Source organism: Carassius gibelio, chromosome B1 (assembly GCF_023724105.1).
Source record: "Carassius gibelio isolate Cgi1373 ecotype wild population from Czech Republic chromosome B1, carGib1.2-hapl.c, whole genome shotgun sequence".
Lineage (NCBI taxonomy): Eukaryota > Metazoa > Chordata > Actinopteri > Cypriniformes > Cyprinidae > Carassius > Carassius gibelio.
In genome coordinates, this window is record NC_068396.1 from 30747324 (window position 1) to 30768479 (window position 21156).

At 37.9% G+C, this 21156-nt stretch overlaps 2 protein-coding genes across 5 annotated transcripts in view; both read left to right on the forward strand.

Annotated features, from left to right (window-relative positions):
* The window catches only part of LOC127949182 (uncharacterized), a 44788-nt gene that overhangs the window by 6276 nt on the left and 17356 nt on the right, over positions 1 to 21156 (forward strand). The window lies entirely within an intron of this gene.
* On the forward strand, positions 806 to 20027 carry LOC127949178 (oxysterol-binding protein 1). 3 transcript variants are annotated; one of them, XM_052546169.1, is made up of 19 exons: positions 806 to 831; positions 965 to 1135; positions 6081 to 6289; positions 6379 to 6535; positions 7876 to 7987; positions 8125 to 8323; positions 10205 to 10319; positions 10491 to 10554; positions 12063 to 12230; positions 12309 to 12554; positions 12631 to 12751; positions 13659 to 13762; positions 14059 to 14154; positions 14318 to 14505; positions 15292 to 15542; positions 15641 to 15679; positions 16493 to 16540; positions 17226 to 17264; positions 18675 to 20027. In XM_052546169.1, the coding sequence occupies exons 1-19, from the start codon at positions 821 to 823 to the stop codon at positions 18815 to 18817; spliced, it is 2481 nt and encodes an 826-aa protein (XP_052402129.1). In that variant the 5' UTR covers positions 806 to 820; the 3' UTR covers positions 18818 to 20027. The 3 variants fall into 3 exon arrangements, with proteins under 3 accessions (XP_052402129.1, XP_052402130.1, XP_052402131.1); XM_052546170.1 differs by lacking the exon at positions 15641 to 15679; XM_052546171.1 differs by lacking the exon at positions 15641 to 15679 and having other exon boundaries at positions 10494 to 10554.

Sequence of the window (21156 nt, forward strand, 5' to 3'; positions counted from 1 at the left end):
CTGTGATCTGCTGTCACTGACTTCCTTCTTCAGAGGGGATCATTGAGAGATCAGGTAAGAGCTTGCCAGCACCCACAACACACTTTAAACCCTTTCAGCACTGGGGATTTCAGATTTCCATGTCTTGTCATGTTGCTTTGCGTTATTCCCCCGAGGTTTCATCTGATGTTATGCACGAATTGACGGGATTTCTGTCATTCTAGCTTGAAGGTTAGCGCAGGCTACGTGAGTTAGCTTCAGTTTGACACACATCCCCCGCTCGCTGACATTATTAAAGGACCTTTAGAGGATAAACGCGTATTTGAGAGGCCCACAGTTGATTTCTCATCACGTAAGTGTTGTATTTACAGAAATAATAATGTTATTGACTTTCCGCGTCCGTGTCAGTTTCATTAGCCGTTAGCTGAATTAGCCGTCAAAGTCATTTTACGTTTATGCACATATTTATTAGCGAACAGGATTTTTATTCTAACATTAAGAGTATTTATATTGTCTACTTTGTCATTTAAATGTCGTTTGGATTCGTAGTTGAGTGTGAATGAGTCGTACATACAGGCCTAATCAATCTAAACAAAGTTTAAGATAGCCGGAGATATCTTTGTTTTCATTTATCGCGGTCGTAAACGCTGCTGTTTAAAGAGTTTTGTTTTTATTCGCGTCTGTAAATGTCATGAAGTGTGTTCAGAGAGTGACACGTAGGCGAAACGAGCCCATGGACGTGATATGAACTGAGTGTAACACGTTTCAGTCTTTATGTGGAGGATTTGGGATGTGTTTCAAAACCTAGTGTGCTGTCAACCAACAACACACAACCCACAAAATGCTGTCTAGGTGGGGAACAACACAACTTGTGTGTTTATGTAAACATTTCAGGTGCCTTGGCTTATGAGTCTTGCCCTTACAGGTGTGAATCGCCCAGGTAAAGGTGTCAACTAACTGTTTAACCCTTTGTGTTCACCCCCAGACCCCCGTCAGACACTGTGAAGCCACGGGCCGTCCTGATGTCGGAGCCCAAAGTGCCCACCCCGGCCCCTGGGGACACCTATAAAGGCTGGCTCTTCAAATGGACTAATTACATAAAGGGATACCAAAGGCGCTGGTTCGTCCTGAGCAATGGCTTGCTGTCATACTACAGGTGAGTTTGTGCTGTGTTTTTGTTGTTTATCGACCTCCAGGGAGAAAAAAAAACGAGTTGTCAGGAATTGTTTCTGTCAGACAACAGGTCTCTTAAAAGTTGATGGGAACGTCTTTTGGCCTAATGAACGTTTTGTGAGTCTGAACAAAGTGTTCTTTGGCCTTTCAGCAATATCTGAAAATTTGCTAAGCTTTAGATGTTGAAATAACTTGATATTCTTGAATAAGACAAGCATCTCTTTTGCTTTTACTTATGCATATAAAATGTCTTGATTTGGTTTGTGCTTTATTGATGATGTCTCATCAGACGACTTACTTTAATCCATTGGACTGGATGGGCCATTAATGCAATACTATTATAGTAGTTTTTAATTCATTTTTATACTAGCTTTATTTTTACAAATAAAATAAAATGTAATTTTTTTTTTTTTACATTTTTAATGTTCTTTTGTCATTATGGCTCAAAAATATATATAAATATTACTAGAATTTTTTTTGTTGTTGTCATTTTTGTAATGTACTTTTTTTTGTACTTATTATTAAATACCACTATTTAGGTTTAATTTTATTTCAGTTTTTATTTCATTTTCATTTAGTAATTTCAGTGCATCAACTTAAAATTAAATGTTGATTTGAACACTAACTGAAATAAGTTAAAGTTTTAATCTAATATTCATATTCATATACAAAACTGTTTTAATAGTTTTAGTTAATGATGATAACCCTAGGATGGAGGTATGTAAACGGGCAAAAAAACTCAACATCTGGTGTTCGTCAGTCTGTAAGATGATGCCATTTTACGTAATTCGATTTGAGTGGGAGTTGATCTGGTGGTGAAGCCACATTCATCTCCTTGGGCTCTGTCAATTATTAATACTGCGTGAGAGAGCGCACGCATGTGTGTCTGTTTGCTCGTGTGATCCTCACTGTTTGCTCAACAGTTTGAGATGAGAGGATAACACATTGTTTAAAATCCACCCTTGTCATCTGATGTTCAAATAGACGATAAAATAACAAGGTCCAACGCCTCAGCAGTTGGCTAGTGAAACTGTGTGCTTTGTTTTTGACTGCTTTTTATGTTGTAATTGTTTCTTGAATACGAAAATGAAATGTAATCATCATTAAATAAATACTGTGTTGGTGCCGCACCAAAGCAAATAAAAAAAGATCTGTAGTGCATCATTCAGTTCGGGATGAACATGACCAAAAAATAATGTTTGTGGAATCGAAACATCCTATTTCCAAAATAAGTCACAAATGTTTTTTTTTTTTTTGCTTATACAGTTGATTATTATTTGATAATCTAATGTAAATGCATACACCACCAGTGTTTGGGGGCAGTAAGACTATGAAAGGAATGAATACTTTTATTTAGCAAGGATGCTAAATGATCAAAAGTGACATTGTTTATAATGCTGTTCTTCTGAACTTTCAATTAATCAGAGGACCCTGAAAAACGGAATCAGTTTTCACAAAAACAAGAAGCTGCACAACTGTTTTCAACAGTGATCATAATCCGAAATGTTTCTTGAGCAGCAAATCTGCATATTAGAGTGATTTCTGAAGACTGGTGTAATAATGCTGAAAATTAGCCTTGCATCGCAGGAATAAATTACATTTTGAAATGAATTCAAATAGAAAATACTTGTTTTAAATTGCAATAATATTTTTCAATATTACTGTATTTCTGATCAAATAAATGCATCCTTGGTGAGAATTAGAGGCTTTTATAAAAAACTTTTGGATGGTTGTGTATCCCAATTTAAACCAGAAATTCTGATCAAATTTGGCTTTGCATTCAATTTTAAAGTACTGAAAGGTCTTCGCAGTCCGAAATTTTCGTATGCGTTTTTCCGTATTTAACATCCTTTCTGATCAAAATGCATGATATGAATGCGAAAACAGAAAATTTAACCTGATCTGAATTTTTTTTTGTAACGGATCAAAGTTTCAGAGGCAGTGTGTAAACATGATTGTCGTATTTATTTTTCAAAATGCGAAAATTTCGGACTAATATTTTGGACTCAGTGTGCTATAAATAACTTGCTTTAAAAAATACTTCATTAAATGTTCGTCGTACAGTATGTTACATATGCAACTTTTAAATGCTGAATTTAAGTTGAACCTGAGATCTCAGTATAACAGGGTGTGGCAGACCTCACCGTAGCAATACGGTGTAAATGAAAGACACAAGTGCACATTGTCTTGTCCACCTCCACATGATTGGCTGAGCGAGTTTGGGTCACGTGACTGTCTTAACAGGTCACCTCTGTTCAGGAGGATCACACGCTCGCCTGAGGGCTTGATTTCTGCACTTCCTCTGCTCCTGCAGGCAGACCTCAGTGGTTTCTCATCATGTGTGTGAAAGATTCATCAGGAAATGTAGAAGGCGAGTAAGAGATTTCACAGTTTCATGGGTTACAGGCTCAGGACTCTTGTGCCTCTGTGAAATCGCCTGGCATCGCTCTTGTGTCATGTCATAGCCCATCCAAACTGCTCTTGCCTCATTTTTTCCCGCGGAGTATAAAAACAAATCCTGGAACTGGTGATTCATCAGTGTTGGCAAATTACAGCTGGAGATGAAAACTGTTTATATATGAACTTCTGACAGTTTAACTGCTCCGTTTTATAAAATACAACAGCGTTATTTTTTACTATTATAGTATTTATAAATACTTTGAATTAGCTTTTATTATTCAGTTTTCAGTATCTAGTCTTAGTTGGGTTTGGTAATGAACTTGGTACTTTTAAGGCCACCGACTGAATAACGTTGGTACTCTCGAGTACATGATTCAAGTTTTGGACTGCTGTCTTATTGAGATGAATGTGACACGTCGGGTTTGTATTGCAATAATAACTGTGAGTTGTCCTAGGCATGTTGCGCTAGCCATTGTACTATTCTTTGAAACGACATGGCAAGACTAGGAGTAACTGTCCTCTAAAACCATCAGGAATCAGGCAAGTAGTAGTAGTGTATGAATTCAGTTCTTGAGTTAAGTTGAGTAGTCAGTATAACACTCAAAACTTGACTCGTGTGAGGAATGAATTAATTTCTTTATGTAGCCTACGAACCGATTAGGTTGTGGGTCAGTTTGGAAGACAGTGAAAATGTTTTGTTTTTAGTACACCTCACCAAACCCACAGTACAAAATATTCAAAGAATCGTATAAAAACCAGCAAATCTTGAGTATATTATGTGTGACATTAGAACTATTTTGTTTAGTGTGTATAGCAAAATGTTAAAATTAACCTGTTAAGCTCAAATGCTATTTTGGGGATTTCCGTTTTCCATTTTCCTACTTAATTTAGAAACTTCCAATTCTTTCCTGCAATGGTGTGAACACCGAAATTTGGTATCATTTTAAAGGAAACCCTTTGAAATGACATAAAACACTGTTGAAATTGATAAAAATTACAATATATGCTGTCTGTGTTATAATTAATAGGGGAAAAAAACAAGGCGCTATTTTATTTGTATATACTGAAGTTTGAAATAGTATAGCTCAGGCAATGAAGGGCCTAGCATCTTCAGACCTATTTTATGTGTTTCCAGCACATGTCAGCCAATAGAGGAAAAAGGAAATTTCTTTCTATCCTAATCTATGCAAAAGTTATTCCATTCCAACTGAAGGAAGGAATAATACTCTTTTTGTATACAATTTCTTCCTACAAAAATATGAAATGTTCCTTTACATACATGCAGATGGGAACCATATAAGATGGATAAATAATAATTTGCAATGAGGTGAGAAATTTTACATCGTGATTCTGTTGAAGATCATTCGATCTGTGATTGTCACACAATAAAATGATCTACATCGTCAGATTCCTGAGAATGAGAGCTTTCTGGTGATATATGACTTGACTGTTTTGTGAAAAATATTTTAAATACACATTCTTATGAAAAATTATTCGCAATCGTTAGACGGAAATTTGTGGGGGGATATATTTCTTAGCTTAATTTGACTACTTTATGTATCATAAAACCCCAATTAATGTTATTCTTTGTAAAGAAAACACTCTAAGCTTTCAAATGAACCCATGTATGGTGCTGATACCATATAAGGAAGGCTTTGCAAATGAAACACGAACATTTTGCATGCTATTTTTAGACCCGGTACCTGGTCCGCAGAGTTGAAGGGTTAAGAGGTTTGGACAACCCAAACCCCCACCCCCCACCCCCCCCAACCAGAATACAGTTTTTTTTTTTACACAGAGAGCAGAGTACCAAAGAAAGATGTGAAGGGTACCCACCCCTTAGTTTGAGTAATTTCATTGTGTTTTAGACATTATTAATTAGTTTTGTAAAGCTTTAATTTATTTTCATTTTAGTTTGAATAAATTTAGTGCTTCAGATTAAATTCAAATTATTTTTAATTGATTTAATTTTAGTTAACAATATGTATTTGCAATCGGAGTCATGCAGCCTGTAGCTTTATATTTTGTACACGTTGTTTGTCATTTTAATGATGGATCTTGGAGATGGTTGGTTTGATTCATGGCTCAGAAATATTCATTGAGGTAAGTATTTTTCTGTGTATCTGTTAAGATCGTAAACATGAGGCTCTTTTCTAATCTGATACCAGATACTATGATAGCAGCAGTAACACGTCGTATCTTCTGTCACATAAATGCTCAAGAGTGAAAGAAACTCTACCCGAAGGCATTTCTCGAATGCTTGTCTTTCAGTGCTAATTCATGAATATTGCATCAGATGCCGAAAAACAGCTGTCAGAGTTTAATGAGAGCCTCATGAATGCTGCTCTAGCTTCACAGAAGCGGACTGTGACTAACATTATGAAATCTGAAACGCATCACATCCTGTTCTGTCCACCCGTTTAGCGATGATAAGCACTGTTTAAATCTAAAAGAGGATATAACTATGACTAAGTAAAGTGTTTTATCTTAAATACGTCATCTTATCTCAGTTCCCTTTGCTCTTGCAGGACCCAGGCGGAGATGGGTCACACATGTCGGGGGACCATAAACCTGGCCACAGCCAATATCGCGGTGGAAGACTCATGCAATTTCGTCATCTCTAATGGCGGCACGCAGACATATCACCTGAAGGCCAGCTCGGAGGTGGAGCGGCAGCGGTGGATCACAGCACTGGAGCTGGCCAAAGCCAAAGCTTTCCGCATGCAGGCTGAGTCGGGTCAGTTGGAAAGCAAAACCACATTTAAGAAAAGCACAAACACTTTGTGGTTTCTGTTTCACGGTTTTCGTTCCTCTTTTTTCCTGCAGATGACTCCGGGGATGACTCCACTTCTCCTGGAGGAGGTCAGGGCTCAGGCTCACGCAACTCAGAGGTGCAGTCCACCCTTCGAACGCTGGGCAGCAAGGTGGAGGATCTCAGCACCTGCAACGACCTCATCGCCAAACACGGCTCTGCACTTCAGCGGTCAGTCCACCTTTCTGCAACAGACTGGACACACTTGACTAAATCTATTGTAGAGGTGCACAATATATATCGGCCGATGATTAAGTATATAAACTTAGTATAACGCGTTGATATGATTCTTTAGGGTCTTAATAAAAAGTCTAACAGTTTGGTTAAAATTTCTCAATGGTAGTGTAAAACACCCTTTTTTCCCTGTCAAAAACAGCTATTTTCAAAGCAAGCCGTTTTGTAGCATTTTCCTTTAAATACTAATGAGCTCTGCTGACTCCGCCCCTCTCTTCCGAGCTGCTCTCAGAGGGACTGTTTACTTTAGCCGCATTCATTGTGAAACTTGCTAATTAGCACATTATTAGGAAAGACAATTTGCAAAGATTCATTAAAAAAACATATACTCCATTCTTCTGGAGGTGAAGCTGGATCACAAATGATTTGTGCGAACATAGATGCATTTATGTAGATTGGGGCGCATTCCCTTAAAAAACAAAGGTAATCCACTGCGTCTTCAGCGGCTCAGATGTCGGGAGTAAATGATGACTGCTTTGTTCATTATTACATCCAACAATAGAACACCTCAATCGCTTATGACACTCTTGATGACAGTCAATCAGGGGTCTCCGGTAAAACACCAGTCCAGTCTGTGCTGAAATGCCACTGTCAATCAAACTATCGTGGGAGGGGCCTGGCTGCATCTGAAATCGGCTCGATTTGAGGAAGGGGAAATGATTTAACGAGAGATAAAAAAAAAAAAAAAAAAACACTGGTTTGGATTTTTATCATTCTAGGGTGGTTGTGTACACACACTGCCAACACACATTTCAGTTCAAACTACTCGTAAATTTGCATGTAGCATCTGATTAACCCTTTAAGACTTTACTGTTATTCTTAAAAGTGGAAAACGGTTATAGTCAAGAAAAACTATGTGTCTAAATTAAATTCAATTAAAGTTTATTTGTATAGTGCTTTTCACCATACCAATTGTTGCAAAGCAGCTTTACAGGAAGTTAAGTTTCTACAATCTATTCTGTACTAGCTTGTCAGTGGTGACTATGTCGAATTGATGTACATACGGCAGAAATGAGAAAATGAACCTTATTAACAGCAATGATTATATGTTGCAATCAAACCTGTAGCAAAATGTGGTAGTTTATGTTGTTTCAGGGTTGGCATCATCTGAGGTCCTCTGAGGGGTTTGCATCATCTCTTCTCAGGTGTTCGGTCATCTCAGGTCTTTGTAAGGGCTGGATCCAGACTGAAGCTTGTGTAAATCCTAGGTACCATGGGATGTCAAACCTTAGGTTTTGCCCTCAGATTCTGAAGTAGTTTCTTATGCTTTCTTTCAGGTCCTTGTCTGAGCTGGAGGGAGTTCGGCTGGGAGGAGAGACGAGTGAAAAGATTCGGCAGGTGACAGAGCGAGCCACTCTCTTCCGCATCACCTCCAACGCCATGATCAACGTAAGACCTCCGAGCAAATCATCTGCTTTAGGGAAAAAGCAACTCACTGCCTTATTCACTAGTGGTTGTTTGTTTACAGCACACAGAAACCACAGTTAAACGTATTGTTAACGATTCTTTAATAATCTGATCCCCAGGCCTGCCGGGACTTCCTGGCGTTGGCCCAGGCTCACAGTAAGCGCTGGCAGAAAGCCCTGCAGGCCGAGAGAGAGCAGAGAGTGCGACTGGAGGAGACACTGGAGCAGCTCGCCAAACAACACAACCATCTGGAGAGAGCCTTCAGAGGAGCCACCGTACTGCCTTCATCCCAGAGCAACCCTGCCATAGACAGCAAAGGTGAAGCACGGCTGACGCAGAAAGACTGGGTGCTGCAAAATTATATAGAGACTAATATATAAACACAGATTTCTAATGCATGGTAGCAGACATCCCAAGTCTCCCGGAAGTTCCGGGAGTCTCCCGCATATTGAAAGCGGCTCCCTGAGACCCGCAAATTAGTTAAAATCTCCTGGAATCTAGACCGAGCGAGCAAAACCACGCATGCGAAACAGATACTGTGTTTCAAACCGTGTAGCGCGAGCACGGCAGAGAGGGAGAGGGAGCGAGAGACCTTGCGTGTGTGTGCTAATGTGCGTGTGTGCGAAGCGCATGTCAGACAGAGAGCATCCTGATTGGCCTGTTTCTGCAAATCAACCAATCAATTGTCAGTGTGGGCGGGCTTTTATCTCTTCTCCCGAACAAAATTAATCAGTTATGTCTATCTAGAAACAGGAGCACCATGGCAGACGGAAAGTGCCACAAAAAAAATAAAATAAAAAAAAGTACAAGACACATTTTACGGCAGACTACACGAAAGTGTTCTTATAGATGTAAAACATAATGACAGTCTTGCTCAAGCATTGCCCATGGGAGGTTAAATGATTGCAAAAGGCATGTTGAGGTGAGTTGGCAAGTTTCATTTCATCTGCATATTATTCAGGCTAGTTGCCAAGGCTACATGAAAACAACAAACTCTTTAGACCTGTTTAAAGTTGCAATGGAAAATAAATAAAAGCAGTTTACATAAATTGTATAAGCAGATTATATAAATAGTAAAAGTAATCTAAATATTTAAACATAATTGACGAATAATTACATAGGCCTATAGTTTATAGAAATAATATTTTATGCTAGGCCTATATCTTTTAGGGACCACAACATGTTAGGGAGGCTAAGCGCAGGGAAGTTCTCCCATTCAGATAGGCAAAGTCTCACTGAGAAGGTGACTACAGCTGAGATGTATTTCCTTCCTTCTTTCGGGATGCCTCCCTGAAATGACTTTTTGCAGGTTGGGATGTCTGTGGTAGTTGCACACAACAATGAAAAAAAAGACAAGTAGTGGTTTTGAACTCCCCAATTAATGACTTTTCTAAGCTAATCTTTTTCAATGAATCTGTCAGTTGTTTTACAAATCAGTTTTTAACACAGCACACAATTTTCACTAAATATAGGCAATTAATAATAAGATTTAATCTTTTCAATTTTGTTATACAAATATAGCACTATATGGTAATAAACATCAGTAAGTATCTAAATGCACACAACCATTTAGAATGGTTGAATGTTTCTTCTGAACTTCTTCCTGTGATGCAAATCTGAATATTTTGGCATTATTACTCAGAAATCAGAATTGGGAATCATTCTAATATATAAATTTGCTTGCTTAAGAAACAATTATTATTAATTATTATTATGCTGCTTCATATTTTGGTTGGCACTTTTTTTGATAGACTTTTTTAAGAATTCTGTAACATTATACATGTCTTAATGGCACTTTTGCTCTATGCTTGCTTGCTTAATAGAAGTATAATTTTTTTCAAAAAGTATCAATTTGATACAGTAGTGTGTTTTACAATTTAAATAACTAAATAAAAAAAAAAGAAAATTGGTAATGCAATTTGTCATTAAATCAGATTTTTTAATCCGTTTGAATTGTACAAGTTTGAACTGATTTAAAATACTTTTTTATTCTTTCATAAACATACCGGCTAATTTAAAAGTTGCAGTGAGACCTTTGGAATATTCAAAGTATTCTTTATTTTTCAAATTGGCATCCAATTCCTTGTAAATTTTGATCGTTCTAACTAATTTCGGTTTAAAAAAAAAATCTGTTTAGTCATACATTTGAATACTGATTTCCTGTATATAAAGCATACTTCTTCTTTCTCTGTCCTGTAGGCCCAGTTCCAGTAAAAGGGGACGTCAGTGACGAGGACGAGGAGAATGAATTCTTTGATGCATGCGAGGACGTTCAAGAGTTTATCACTGTACCAGCAGACCCCAAATATCACAGGTCTGTATTCACTGCCTCGCTCCTGTCGTTTAACTTTTACCTCTCTGTCCCTTAACTCTCTTCTGATATGAGTGTTACTGGACCTAAGTGTGTGTATCCTCTTTCTTCCCTTCCCGTTCCTTATCTCTCTCACTCTCTGGCTCTCTCATACGCTCTTTCTATTTCTCTCAGGAGATCCGGCAGCAATGTCAGTGGAATCAGTAGTGAGCTGGGAATGGACGACGGGACGACGTCGGTAAGGCGTTTATGTACACTGGCAGAATAATTACTTTAATAATGATTTTGAAAGAAGTCTCTTAAAGGGGGGGGGGGGGGGGTGAAATGCTATTTCATGCATACTGAGTTTTTTACACTGTTAAAGAGTTGGATTCCCATGCTAAACATGGACAAAGTTTCAAAAATTAATTTGTACGTTTGAAGGAGTATTTCTGTTCCAAAAATACTCCTTCCGGTTTGTCACAAGTTTCGGAAAGTTTTTTTCGAGTATGGCTCTGTGTGACGTTAGATGGAGCGGAATTTCCTTATATGGGTCCTGAGGCACTTCTGCCGGAAGAGCGCACGCTCCGGTATAGCGAGGCTGAGCAGCACAGACAGTTCACTGATCAGAGCGAGAGCGTCGCGAAATGTCACAAAAGGAGTGTGTTTTTGGTTGCCAGGGCAAGACAACCCTGCACATATTACCAAAAGAGAAACAGCGTTAAGGGACCAGTGGATGGAGTTTATTTTTACAGAGCATCAACGGAGTTGTGCAAGTGTTTGTGTTTGTTCCCCTGCATTTCGAAGATGCTTGTTTTACAAACAAGGCCCAGTTTGACGACGGATTTGCACATAGTTTATTTCTTAAGGATGATGCAGTCCCAACGAAAAAGGGTCACGATGTGTTGGAACCGCAGGCGGTGAGTAAAACTGCTTCAAATATCTCTGCCTCCTTGTTAGTGCGTCCGCCTCCCATGCCGGAGACCCGGGTTCGAGCCCCGCTCGGAGCGAGTCGTTGCTGCTGCTGCTCTCGTTCAGTTTCAGCCTCTGGATCTGATTCTGGATCATAAATAAACGGCTGAATCTGACTGTAAGCCATGGTTTGTTTTGAATTATGTTTTTTCCCTCACGATAATGTCACATCTTCCACATGCTCTCAACGCAAAAGCCTACTGGCGCTCGTGATTCTTTAGCTCCGCCCACACGCCACGCCTCCAGCCGCTCGTGTTTTTCCCGGGAAAAATCGGTACAGACTATCTTTCTCTTATGAATATAATAAAACTAAAGACTTTTTGGAGTTATGAAGGATGCAGTACTACTCTATAGGTACTCAAGATTAACAGGATATTGAGTGAAAACGAGCATTTCACCCCCCTTTAAGCTCACCAAAGCTCAATTATTTGACCAATAATACAGTAAAAATAGTAATGTTATGAAATATTACTACAGTTCAAAAACATGATTTTTTTAATATTTCTTGAGCAGCAAATCAGCATATTAGAATGATTTCTGAATGATCATGTGACTCTGAAGACTGGAGTAATGATGCAGAAAATTAATTACATTTTACTATATATTAAAATAGATGATATTTCACAATATTGCTGTTTTCACTTTATTTTTGGATCAAATAAATGTAGCTTTGATGAGCATAAGAGATGATTTTCAACAACATAAAAAATTTTTGAACACCATTTAAATATATATATATAAACATATTGATGAATGAAGTTCATGTTTAAACACCTTTTTTTAAATCTTTCACAGCTAGATGAGCAGTCTCTGGGGTCCAATCCCGAATCTCCACAGTCCCGGGAAGTAGTGCCTGTGAAAAAGAGGCGGAGCCGAATCCCAGATAAACCAAATTACTCTCTCAATCTATGGAGCATCATGAAGAACTGTATCGGAAAAGAGCTCTCCAAAATCCCTATGCCTGTAGGCCTATCCGTATCTTTACAAGAATCCCAACCAGCTCAGATTCATTTGTTTTCAACACATCCTTTCTTTTCACAGGTGAACTTCAACGAGCCCCTGTCTATGCTGCAGCGTCTCTCCGAGGATCTGGAGTACTACGAGCTGCTGGACCGGGGCGCCAAGTGCCAAAGCTCCCTTGAGCAGATGTGCTACGTAGCAGCTTTCACCGTGTCCTCTTACTCCACCACAGTTCACCGCACGGGCAAACCCTTCAACCCTCTGCTGGGCGAGACATTCGAGCTAGACCGGGGGCAGGAGAGCGGCTACAGGTCCCTCTGTGAGCAGGTGAGCCTTTGTTTATCTTGAGATAGATGAGTTGTGTATGATATTAATCCGTTCTTCTTCCCATCTCTGTCATCAGGTAAGTCATCATCCTCCGGCTGCGGCACATCACGCGATCTCCGAGCGAGGCTGGACCCTGAGACAGGAGATCGCCCTGGCCAGCAAGTTCAGGGGAAAATATCTCTCCATCATGCCCCTGGGTAACTATTCATCCTATTTTGAGCCTTATCACGATGTTCAAGTTTGTAAAATAACATGCAGCTTTTTCATTCAGGGAAGAGTTGGTCTCATTAGTTCCTTTTCTGAAAAACAGCATTTAAAACAAGAAGTGTAATGCAAAAAAGCCCAGTAGAAACAACAGTTTTTGGATGCTTTCACTAGCTATGAACATGTTCAACTAACATTTCACAAACACAGAGTGTCACAATATGGTTGATCTTTATTTTTAACAGTAGCAGTTTCAACAGTAACAGCTGTTTAAAAATTGTAATTAAAAAAAAAAAAAAAAAACATAACTGAAAATGAAACTAAATGTTTTGCCTTTAGAGTGTGCCAGTGCTGTATTTAAAACAGATAAGCCATGTGATATTTTATTTAATGCAAAAACATTTATTTTTTTTTTTTTATTATTCACATTTTTAATTGTGACTTAAATATCCAAATACTTTTTTGATATGCCCATTTAAATAGCTGCCCAAACTAGGTTTAGTGATTCGATGATAAGCTAATAATAAAAAAAAAATTAAATTAAAATGTATACATTATTTTTTAAAACTTTCAATTTAAAACACTAAAAGAAATAATTAGATAATAAATAGAAATGTTTTATTTATGTCATGTAACTATTAACCAACATCAGAGAACTGTAAATGCATCTTTACATTTTTTAAGTATTAAATTCAAATCTCTGCGGGGCATTTAAATTAAATATTCAAAATCAAAGGGGTTCGGCTGACCAAAAAAAAAAGTAAAAAGGTTGGAATCCCTGCTTTAATGTATTAGTATATTCATATAAAAAAATGGATATTACAATGTCATATGCTTACATTCATGTTTTTAAGCAAGAGCTTTCAAGTTCTTTTTGAACTGCTTGTTTGTTTGCTCCAGGTTCAATTCATTGTATCTTTGAGAAGAGTAACAATCACTACACCTGGAAGAAAGTCACAACCACAGTGCACAATATCATTGTCGGGAAACTCTGGATAGATCAGGTCAGAATACACGCTACTTATTTACACACATTTTCATATAATCAGCATCAGTGTGTCTGGGTATAAAATGAACTGATGGACTTGTTAGTGGACAATAGTACATGTCACTTGCTTATGTAATTTAAATTATATTATGTAAATAACATGATTGTCACCCAGTTTTCTTGTGCATTAATTTTTTTCTGGTTTTGCAAATCACATTTGCATTATACAAATGCAGCCCTTAAATTACTTAAATATCTGTAGTGGATCATTTTATTCATAAGTGATATTGGTGTGTCTCTCTCTGAATTCAGTCAGGAGAAATAGATGTTGTGAACCACAGAACAGGGGACCGCTGTCATCTCAAGTTCGCCCCGTACAGCTACTTCTCCCGAGACGTGGCCAGAAAGGTGAGTCAGCAGCCGTTTCACTGACTTCTGTCTCCCAGAATGCAGACGTGTCAGTTTTTTCCCCTTTTATTCGTCACCCTTTGCATCTTTTGATGTTCTTTTTGCCCATTCTGTATTTTTTGTCCGCTTTCGCTTCCTTCTTGTGCAATGCCTCTCTCTGTAGGTCACGGGGGTGGTGACGGATAAGGACGGGAAAGCACACTATGTTCTGTCTGGGACGTGGGACGAGAAGATGGAATGCTCTCGTGTGATGCAGAGCAGCAGAGGGGGAGAGAACGGCACCGACGGGCGACAGAAAACCGTCTATCAGACGCTCAAAGCCAAAGAGCTGTGGAGGAAGACACCGCTGCCGTAAGAAATTCCCTGACACGTACAATATTTCCCAAGTTCAAGCTCAGTACAATATTTCCCAAGTTCAAGCTCAGTCGACAGCATTTGAGCCTCGATTTCTTTAAAAAAGCCAAAAAGAACAGTAGCAGTAGCAAAAGAGGTGAATGAGCCACTCTGTAAATGTTCAGTCATACAGCCACAAAACATTTTCAGTTATATTTAATATATATAAGACTAATTAATAAATCTGTTTTGAGCTCCCCTTTTTATTTTGTGCTGTTTTGAAAGCAAAGAAATTAAGACATCAGTAGTGAAATGTTTGATGTTCTTTCTAATTAATTTATTATTAGTAGTAGTATTATTATAATACTGCTTTTTTACTGTAGTGTTATTGCAAGTTATATTTATTTTTATTGTTATTATTGTATGCTCATATTTCTGGTGAAACAGTGCATTCTAAAATTATAGGCTTCTCATTTCTGCTTTAAAATCCTCCAAAAATTGGTCCCACACATTTCAGTTGTGTCTCATTGTAATCTTTTGACTTTTTCAAGAAAACAAGGTTTGGTTTTCAACAGTATGCCACAAATCCTGTCAGTTTAACTTGTACTGATCCTGGAATAGACCTTTAATTAAAGAATATTAATTAGAGTGCATGACACGATTATTCATGAGTAGTTGGAGCTGTGGCTTAGTGTTTAGGGAATGTTCTCTGGCACATCGTGTTTTGGTGCTCAAGTGAGAATTCGACTGGAATTTCTCAATCTCTCCATAATTTCCTGTCCTTTCTCTCTCTGTACTTTGTAGGGAAGGTGCTGAAAACATGTACTACTTCTCGACCCTGGCGTTGACATTGAATGAGCCGGAGGAGGGTGTAGCTCCCACGGACAGCCGGAGGCGGCCGGATCAGCGTCTGATGGAGCAGGGCCGCTGGGAAGAAGCCAACGCTGAGAAACAAAGACTGGAGGAGAAGCAGCGCACCGTCCGCCGAGAGAGGGAGAGAGAGGCCAACCACAACGGCAGCCCTGCAGAAGAAGTTAAGGAGCCAGCGGACAAGGGTAAAGTGTCCTTTTATTTGTCATTCAGCTCGTCTCCTCGTTTCCTCCGCCTTCTCGGCGTCTCTCGTTCACTCCCCTGTCTCTGTCTTTCACTCAAGCTCTCATTGAGGACTCCATATCTGACTCCCCACTAAAAAGCAAGTACTCCTGTTCTACTACCTTTTCTTTCCTATTTTTAATTGTCGTCTTCTGCGTTTTCTCCCATCTTACACACGCATGCATGCAGACGTATGTAATAGTGCTTTTTTGCATGACATTAAAGGAATAGTTCACCTAAAAATTTAAATCTTTGTCATTTTCTTCCAAATCTAAGAATTTTCTTGCGTCTAGCTTTTCCACAAAATCAGTGAAAGGGACTTAAACTTGAAATCTTTAAGCAGTGTTATATTTATTTACCTAATATATCATAAAGGTATTTTTCTTTTATTTAATATTTTATTATTATTACTGTATTTTCAGAGTAGTAAGTCTGTTTAAGTTGCTTTTTTTATTTTAAAGTTTCAGTTTTGTATATTTTTGTTAATAGTGATTTTTTTTTTTTTTTTTTTTTTTACATTTTAAGTTTTATGTTTTGTTTTCTTTAATTTTAGTTAACATTTATTTTATTTCAATTAATTTACATGTTTTATTAGTTTTAGATGATTCCTAAAAACTTGGCTCCAAAATGACAACCAAGTACCATAAAAGTAGTAACACACCTGTTTTGTAAAACTTTGGTGTCTATGATCCTCATATGCAAAAAAGAGTCATAGTGAGGTTTAGAACGACATAAGTGTGAGTAAATCATGACAGGATTTTTATTTTGGGGTGAACTGTCTCTTTAATATCCAGGATCACTTTCCCTGCCTCCATTATGCCATTCACTCATTGTATTCTTTCTTTTTTTGTTTTTGCCTTAATTTGCACCCCCCTTTTAAATTTTTGGCTGCTCGTCTCTCAACTCTGATCAGCCGAAGAAGTCGAGATTGCCAGTGAGCCCTCTGAGACCACTTACAAAAGCAAGTACCATCCCATCCCTCTCTCCTAATCAGTCTGTCTCTCACATTTATCATCTAATCATCTTCACTTTCCATCTGTCTGTCCCTCCGTCAGCTGACACCGATGAAACTTCTTCTGATCTTTCACTATCAAGCAAGTAGCAGAATCAGCACAGACTATAGCTGTATAGTGTAGTTTAGTCGTTTTCATACTTGATTTGGTTGCTTAGTCCTGAGTTCGATCTCACCCCTGAAGTTTTTCTTTTCTGATTGTTTTGCTGCATTCACATCATCAATATTAACATAATTGCTAGAGTCAAGAAATACAACAATTATAAACCGTACTAGAGTCTGTGGGAACTCTATCCTAGATCACATTTTTTTTTTTAGGAGATTCAGGAGTGAAAAAACTCTTGAACTGTCATGACTGTCATTCAATAGAAACCAGACAATTATTAGTCTTGGTTTTTATTTAAATGTATTCTTTTGTCATACATGTTTAATTAGATGTCAGTGTGTGTATTTTTCTTCCACTAGTGGGCAGTGTGAAGGCATAAACTAGGAGTATATACAATATCAATTACAGAGACTACAGTCAGTGTAGACTTTAATTTCTTCAGTTCACTCCTCCCATGCATGCTAACCTCTCTCTCACTCCTCTTCTCTTTGCCCGCATCCCTCCATCTTCATCTGTGTGCTTCTGCAGCTGAAACACTGCACGGCTCACACCCACCTGCATACTCAAGCAAGTACCACACACTCGCTCACATCACACAGAGACACATACAAAACCAGTGTTCGTAATGAAGTGTAATTATGTCATTGTAATTGAGTGGAAACAGTTGTTAGAGCTACATTTTTACAGCTTAATTGGGTCATATTATACATTATACAGCATTATACTTTTTTGCTTATAAGCACAAGATCCACAATTCATGTTTATGTAGTTATAATATGACTTTCTTAACTATTGCAAACATACAGCGTATGCATTGGTTATCACAGAAAACTACACATTAACATGCGCTTCCACTTTAACTTTGTGCATTTGTGAGCTGTTGGATGAGACCCTCACTGTCTCGTTATCTGCTCTATGTCGCTCTAGTGGAGGGTCCTTATGGAGCTCCAGTCAAAAGCAAGTAACATCCACCCAAAACCCTTCCAGCCCCTCCATTACTCACATCTGATAGAGCTAGGCGGTATGATAAAGCAGAAAACTGTTGTTGAACAATTAAATTGACTTGCTACTCACATTGAGTGTGAACGTGTAAGATTTTTGCACACCTGATTTTGCACACCTGTGCTTTAATAAAATCTAATTTAATATTTAAAAATAAATGTACTTTGGCTAATAAAATTAAATATTAAAAGAAAAAAATATATGTATGAAATTTTTTTTTTAAATATATATTTGAGTTAGACAGTAATGTTATGTTCTTATGTAATTATTCACATCATATTAAGTTTTACTTTATTTTACCAAAGTCCTTGTTACAGTGCAATTATACATTTAGGTAGCGAGTTATATTAATTAACTGCATGTATTTACTATATGGTTAGAGTTAGGATGAGCTTTGGTTTCATGTTAGTTGCATGTAATCATGAATAATTTATTGTTATTACTATAGTAAGTACACAATGTGTAACAAGGACACTGTAAAAGAAAATTGTTATTAATATTTAATATATACTACCTAGATATTGTATTTTATGTGGCTCATTTTCCAGCAAAAATAACTGCACTATAATTTATACTCCTTTACTGAAATATAAAGTTGTATCTTGGGACTGTGATATAAAATGCTGCTCATGCCGCCCACCTCTAAACTTTACCAATATTTTTTCCTTTATTTGCTTTATTCTTCTTCCCAAGTTGTCCATGTGCCTCTCTTAGCTGCTGTTTATCAGCCTGTTGTGTGAATATAGAAAGCGAGACATGTTAAATCAGAGGCTGTAGCTGATTGTTTAAGAAGTATAGATTTAATAGTTTAGTCAGCATTTGTTTTGTAAGCTCCAGGCTGTATTTGAAATGGTTTCTAATAGCTTTGTAGAAAAGGGCTCTATTGAGTTACTAGCATCCTCATATATGTTCTGTCCTCTAATTAAGTGAATGTTTGTTTGCTTTTGTATGTACGTGTCCGCTTTGTTCGATCAGGTGGTCACCAGGACAATTACAAGCCCATGTGGTTCGAGCGGCAGGTCGACCCGATGACAGGAGAGCCCACGCACATCTACAGAGGAGGATACTGGGAGGCTAAGGAGCAAGGCAACTGGGACTCCTGCCCGGATATCTTCTGATCCCAGTCACACACATGCCCCAAGATGTCTTCACTTTCCAGATTCCCGGAAGATAACAAACAAATGAAAGCTCAGTCAGCTGCCCCTTCTCTTTTCCCGTATCGTAGTATATCGAGATGCGTGTCCTCTCTTTCGCCAGCCGTGCTCCACTCAGTGGACAGTAAGGGACACCGAATTGGACACCACCATTTACTGTGTGTCTCTCTGTTCTCCTCGTGTTCACGGGATTATTAGAGAATAGGGTTCACCATTCAGTAAACGCTAGCGTTAGGAAAACATATCCTTTCCCGCTCCACAAATCTTCCTCAAGCTGTGGACGTCATATCCTTAAACATCTGGGGGATATGAAGGCTTGTTTGTGTGTGTGTGTGTGTGTGTGTGTGTGTGAATGAGTTCAGAGAAGCGCTGTAGTGCTCTTTCTTTTCATTGAGCATGTTTGTGTGAAAGATGAAGTTTAAGAGCTTGCCTTGGTTTGTGGTTTTTAAAGGAATGGTTTGCGTAAATATGAAAGCTCTGTCATTGTTTACTCACCACCTTATTTCTTTTGCAAAACAAATATGTTTGTGCCCAACATGTCAAGCACTAAAAAGTATGATAAAAGTACCATTAAAGTGCGATTTGAGGAGCTATGTTCCTACTCAATTTATACAATAGCTTTCTGTGAGGATTTCTCAAATTGTTTGAACGCCAGTTGCGACAAAATAGTCAAACTGCACCATTTTTTAAAACTCTAATCAAATTTAATATCAGAGCTCTCACGTATTAGAAGATTATCAGTAAATTGCACTCTTTTCATTCACACTAAGTCAATGCATTACTTCATATATAACAAACAAGTCATATACATCACTTTTATGGTGGTTTTAAGGCGTTAGTTTGGTCCCTTTTGGAGTTTGACAGCCTATAAACTGTTCTACAGAAGAAAAACACCATCAAAAAGTATAATGAAAGTAGAGATTTGAGATGTTATATTCTTTCTGAATCTACTATACAGTGCATACAATTTTTTTTTACGATTTCAGAGCTTCGGCAGATTTGGAAGATTGTCCGTGAATAAATCAGTCTTTTCTGTCAATAAGCAATCATATTACTTGAAATGTAACTCACAAGTCACATGCATCAATTTCATTGTGCTTTTCAGTCTTTTTTTTTTTTTTTTTTGGGTCCTTTTTGGACCTTGACAGACTATAACCTGTTGTTCAAAAAAACATTATTTATCATGAACGTAGGCTAAGTCATTTGTGAAGCTATATTACAAGTCTCCTAGTTTTCTTTATCTGTTCAAATTGGCATGATAATTATAAAATGCAATAATCAATAGCATTTTGGAGTCGATGACCATCAAACCACACAATTTCCTCCCAAATGAATGTCGGAGCTTTAACAGAAGAAAATATTTTCAGTGAATAACAATGTAAATTCCAGACTTTTCACATTACTTGAAATACAACGCACAATTTGTATGCATTACTTTCATGGTGCCTTTAAGTCATTTTGTCTCTTTATAAATAAAAAAAATACAAATAAACAATGTGGGTTTGAATGACCCGAGGGTGAGTAAACAATGGCATCATTTTCATTTTAGCTTGAACTGTTCTTTTGGCTCCCATCACAACTGTACAGTCCTCTCGATCCATTCTGATCTTCTTACTAACACCCGCTAAAATCTCTTAAAATGACTAACCAGTTGTCCAAAGCGTGTTTGTTTCTAGCCTCCAGAACAGCAGATTGTGCTGTTATAAGCAGGAGAGCCATGTAAAGGACTCGATGTTAGCTGCACTGCTCGAGTTTAGGTTCAGTGTTTCAAACTGACAAGTCGCTGTGATGTGAAGGTTTCGCCTTCATCCTGGGCACAGATGCATTATGGGCCTCTCCTGCTCTCGTGGAAAGGGGTGAAAAGAGGGACGGTGTCCACAAACTGAGGCGCTCGAGTGTGTGTGTGTGTGTGTGTGTGTGTGTGTGTGTGTGTGTGTGTATGTGTGTGTGTGTGTTCAGATGAACATGTGAGGTCAAGGGAGTCTCAAACCTATGTGTGTGATCATGAGTGATGTATTTGGGGTTTGTTGAATATTCCAGTGAAACAAAGGAGAAAAATTGCATTTTATTTTCAAGTGTACTTAAAGATATGCGTGGGAAAATAAAGCAAGGTTACAGCAACGCAAAAACATTGCGGATACTTGTGTATATATATCAAATAATGAAGTAAAATATTCATACTATTAATACCAATTCTTCTTCTGCTGACACTGACAGTTAGAGTTATAATCATGATGGTAATTTTGATGTAGTTTGAGGGTTCAGCACAATTATTTGTATTTTTTTTTATACAAAGCGCAGTT